This window comes from Corvus kubaryi, unplaced genomic scaffold, assembly GCF_017639235.1.
Source record: "Corvus kubaryi isolate FWS band 111438036 unplaced genomic scaffold, C.kubaryi_AGA036_p1.0 37396, whole genome shotgun sequence".
NCBI classification, from domain to species: domain Eukaryota; kingdom Metazoa; phylum Chordata; class Aves; order Passeriformes; family Corvidae; genus Corvus; species Corvus kubaryi.
Window position 1 is genome coordinate 20,490,770 of NW_024581135.1, and position 4,105 is coordinate 20,494,874.

The window sequence follows — 4,105 nt, forward strand, 5'->3', positions numbered from 1 at the left end:
CCGCCCGCCAGCGGCGAAGTTTCGTCCCCCCGGCCCGAGCGGGAGGCTGAAGCCACTGCCGCCGGGTCTCCCCGAGGCCGGCGGGAGGGTGAAGGAGGGGAGAGATGCGGGATGGGCCGGCCCCGCTGTTTCTTGGGGGGCCTCTGGACTCTCCGGGTGTCTCGCCGGGTCAGCGCCGGGACCGGAGGGCAGCTGCCGCTTCCCCCTTTGTCTCTCCCATTCCCTCCTCTCTCTTTCTTTGCACCCGACTCTCGTCTTCCAACACCCCCCCGTCATTCTTCTCTTTTCTTCACTCCTCCTTCGACCCCCGCCTCCCCTCGCCCCCAAGCTTTCCCCAAGCTCTCAGAAGCAATCTTCCCTCCCGCTCCCCCCGCCTCTTGCCCCCCCTCCTCCCGACGTGTCTCCTTCTGGGGCCGGCCCCCTCCGCCTTCCCCGGCCCCGCCCGGGCTCCTCATGCCAAGGCCTGTCGGAAGAGTCTCGGCCACGCTGCTCGTTCCCTACCCCGGGCAAGCTGGCCTGGGCCTTCATCATCTTGTCTGCAACGAGATCTTCCGCACGGCTCTCTCTCCCTCTGCCCTCTCCAAGAGTGGCGGGGTCCTCGGGGTGACAAAGGCCAGAGACCCCTTCTTTTACTCCCTTTTGCTTCTTCCAGCAACAGGACCTCCAGGGATGCAGCCCGCAGGGGTATGCCCCTCAGGGTTACAGCTTGGAGGGGCACAGCCGGGAGGTGGCATCCCGAGCGGGGCGGCCCTGAAGGGTGCAGCAAAGGTCACCAAAGTGAGGGTTCAGCTCAGAGGGATGCAGAGAGCGTTCCAGAAGGTCACATCCTGGAGGGGTCCAGCCCTCGAGGGATACATCCCATGAACCTGCAACTCGGAGGGGGTGCTGCCTGGAAAGGGGTTCAATCTGGAGGGATCCTGCCCTTACGATGTATATCCCAGAGGAGTTCAGCTAGGCAGCATGAAGCTGAAGGGCTGCATCCCAGAGAGGAATATCCTTAGGGGTCCAGTCCTCAAGGGGCACATCTCGAAGAGTCGGTGCCTCCAGCCTCGAAGCACCACAGAGGGGCTTGGGGCAGCCACCATGCAGCTTACCCCCCTGGGTGCCATTGCCAGAGGGGCAAGGCGAAATGTCTCTGGGTCAGGGCTGTGCCCGAGGACCAGCTCCAGGACTACTAGGAACCCCGGGCACGGCCCTGCCCCAAACCCCTCCGGACCGCCATGGGAAGCTGTGAGACGGCAGGAGTCTGTCCCGGGTGAAATGTCGCTGGCGCCAGCAGGCGGGAGAGGGGGAAGGGCGGGCTGCTCTGGGCTGCTGCAGGCAGCGCTGAGTGATTCATGGCCTCGCCGAGAAGACTGTCAGGGGCGAGATTTTACTGTAGACGGGAAAGAGGGGAAGGAGGGGGGAAGTGGCAGGCTTGCGGCAACAGTTACAAGGGGGAGGGGGTGGAGAGGACACAGCTCTCCCACCCAGCGAACGCACGGGTCCCAATCGACACTCTCGACTTCCCCCATCCCCAAAAAAACTCAGAGTGGGCACCATGAAAACAATAATTTATTTAAATAATCTCTGCTTATTGTAAAAGAAACATTAATGAGTGTATAAGTTTTCCATAATAAATAACCAAAAATACCGTTTTTTTTTTTCCACGACTCTAGACATCAAAGAGAGCAGGGGCATGTCAGCGGCTAGGTTGCCGGCGGGGGGAGAGCAGAGGGGGGCGGAGAGGAGGGCTCGCCGCGGCTGGCGCCCGACCCGGGGAAGCCCCGTCGGGGCACGAAACCAGCCCGGAGGCAGCGCACGGGCGGGAGCCGCACCGGCACCGCCGCCTGCGACCGGTCCCCGTCCCCGCCGGACGGTTTCGTTCACGGCTAAAAAGGATACCTTAAACATGGGAGGCTTCTGTTTTAAATCTACATATAAAAATTATTTATCTTTTTTTTAAATCGTTTTATTTTTTAATCCCCAACATCAAAGTGAGGTTATCCGCAAAGGCACCTATCAACTTTAAAAAAATAAAAAGTAAAGTTAACCAGAGTTCTGCACCGGTGGTTTGATGAAAATGACGGGGAATAGGAGGAAGATGGACGGAGGTAAGAGGAGGGAGGTGAGTACGTGTTCCGCAGCGTGGTTATTTTCACGGCGGGAGGGAGGACCCCACGGGGCCGAATAGACACGGTCCCCGCCGCCGACGGCAACGGGGTGGGATGGGGCGCGGAGCGGTTCCTCTCTGCCGGGATGGTCGGAGCCGGAGTCAGGCTTCATCAAAACACCAGTGCTGCACATCGGTGCCCCGCGGCTGCCGGGTGCGGCCCGCGGGCTCAAGTCTCTACAGCGCCTAGAAGATGCTGCCGCTGCCGTGGTGATGCGGGGGCTGCGCCGGCTGCGGGAGGGGAGCGGCCGCCGACAGGTGCGCCGGGCCGCCGGGAGCTGGCGGGTACCACGAGTAGCTACCGAGGAAGGCGGCGGCGGGGCTTGGGCTGGCGGTGCCGGCGCCGCCCGCGGTACGTGGGTGCGGAGCGAACTCCCAGGCGGGGGGCGAGGAGGGAGACGGTGGCGAAGAACTGCGGCGGGGAGGCGGCTCCGCTGGAATCTCTCCGCTTTTCCACATCTTCTTGAACTTGGAGCGGCGATTCTGAAACCAGATCTTTACCTGCGGGGAAAGGGGCGTCAGGCGGCCGCTGCCTTTGCGGCGCCATCCCGGCGCCCAGGCCGCCCGCGGCGGGGCAGGGACGCGCAGCTTTCGCAGCCCCGAGCACTCCCGGCGCTGCCTCAGCGGCGCTGCCGCTTCGCCTGCACTCCCACCCCGGGGCCGTCGAGGCGCCAAGGGCCGACCTTCCTCCCACGCTCGCACCCACCTCCGCGGAGGGCGACAGGCCCCGGCGGGGCGGGACGTGCCCGGGGCCCCCCGGCGGGAGAGCCTTACCTGCGTCTGGGTGAGGCCGAGAGAGGCCGCCAGCTCCGCTCTCTCGGGCAAGGCGAGGTACTGGGTTTTCTGGAACCGCCGCTGCAGAGCCGCCAGCTGGAAGCTAGAGTAGATGGTCCGAGGCTTCCGCACTTTCTTCGGCTTCCCGTTCACGATCCTGATCTCCGGCTCGCAGTCTTCCTTCTCTGCTGCGGCAGAAACAGCAACCCCAGTGAGGCGAAGCGCCCCCGCCACTCTGGGGCCTGCTCGCAGTTCGGCATCACCGGCCGCCCCGTCGGGGGCACCCACTGGGAACGAGCGCTCTCCCGGCCCACCCCGTGTCCAGAGCCCCGATCGCCTCCTCGCCAGGCTCACCGAGCTGTCCCCCACGCGGGGCTCAGACATACCAGAGTCGTTGTTGGCTGGAGAGGCCCTGCTGCCGTAGGGCCCGTAGGAACCGTAGGCACCACCGTAACCCACGTCGTAGGCGGCCTTGGCAGAGTAGGGGGCGGTGCCGCCGCCCGCGTAGGGGTAGGAGCTCACGGGGCCGTAGGGCGGCCCGCCCGCTGCCCCGTGCTGCTGGTTGGTGTAGTAGCTGCTGTCGGTGGCCGTGGAGACGGGCAGCGTGGGGGACTCCTGCGGCTTGTGCAGGCCGCTGTGCTGGTGGTAGCTGCCAGCGGAGATCTGGCTGGTATGCATGTCCGGCATCAGACTCTCCAGCACCCCCGTCATCACGCGCCCCCACCCGCCGGGGCACGGGCCGCCGCCCCGCGGCCGTCCCCCCCGGGGACAGGCGGTCAGAGCCGCGCCACCATGCCCGCCGCGCTCCGCCGGGGCGGTGCAGCCGCGCTCCCGCCGCCGCCAGCGGGACGGACTCTGCGCGCCGCGCGCCCGCCGCGACGGCATTTAACACCGGTCACGTGGCGCGGCGGACGTCACCTAGCAACAGCCAATGGGAAGCCCGCCCGCGCCGGCTCCCTGCGGGCTCGCGGAGTGCGGGACGGGAGCGGCGCCGGGCGTGGGGATGAGCGGCCGCGGGGTCGCCAGGGACGGGGACCTTCCACGTCCTACGGCTCAGGCTGCCTCCCCTTTGGTTGGACGGGGCGGTCCTATCCCCACCGGCGAGGGCTCGGGGCCGCGGCTCAGCCCGGCCGCTTCTGCCGTGCCGTGTCTCCGGTGTGTGCCCCCGTCTGGCCGGCA

General features: G+C 66.1%; 1 protein-coding gene across 2 annotated transcripts; it reads right to left on the reverse strand.

The window, feature by feature from the left end:
* Positions 1-1,536: 1,536 nt before the first annotated feature.
* On the reverse strand, positions 1,537-3,740 carry DLX2 (distal-less homeobox 2). 2 transcript variants are annotated; one of them, XM_042041318.1, is made up of 3 exons: positions 3,313-3,740; positions 2,927-3,111; positions 1,537-2,653 (listed from the first exon to the last, which is right to left on the reverse strand). In XM_042041318.1, the coding sequence occupies exons 1-3, from the start codon at positions 3,635-3,637 to the stop codon at positions 2,339-2,341; spliced, it is 825 nt and encodes a 274-aa protein (XP_041897252.1). In that variant the 5' UTR covers positions 3,638-3,740; the 3' UTR covers positions 1,537-2,338. The 2 variants fall into 2 exon arrangements, with proteins under 2 accessions (XP_041897252.1, XP_041897251.1); XM_042041317.1 differs by having other exon boundaries at positions 2,927-3,114; positions 3,313-3,739.
* Between the last annotated feature and the right edge of the window lie 365 nt (positions 3,741-4,105).

Excerpts from the sequence above, each read along its gene's own strand:
- DLX2 (XM_042041317.1), bottom strand. The coding sequence starts at position 3,637 with ATGACGGGGGTGCTGGAGAGTCTGATGCCGGACATGCATACCAGCCAG. Across the intron at positions 3,115-3,312 it reads TCCAGCCAACAACGACTCTG|CAGAGAAGGAAGACTGCGAG; the intron begins GTATGTCTGAGC and ends TTTCTGCCGCAG. Across the intron at positions 2,654-2,926 it reads TCGGCCTCACCCAGACGCAG|GTAAAGATCTGGTTTCAGAA; the intron begins GTAAGGCTCTCC and ends CTTTCCCCGCAG.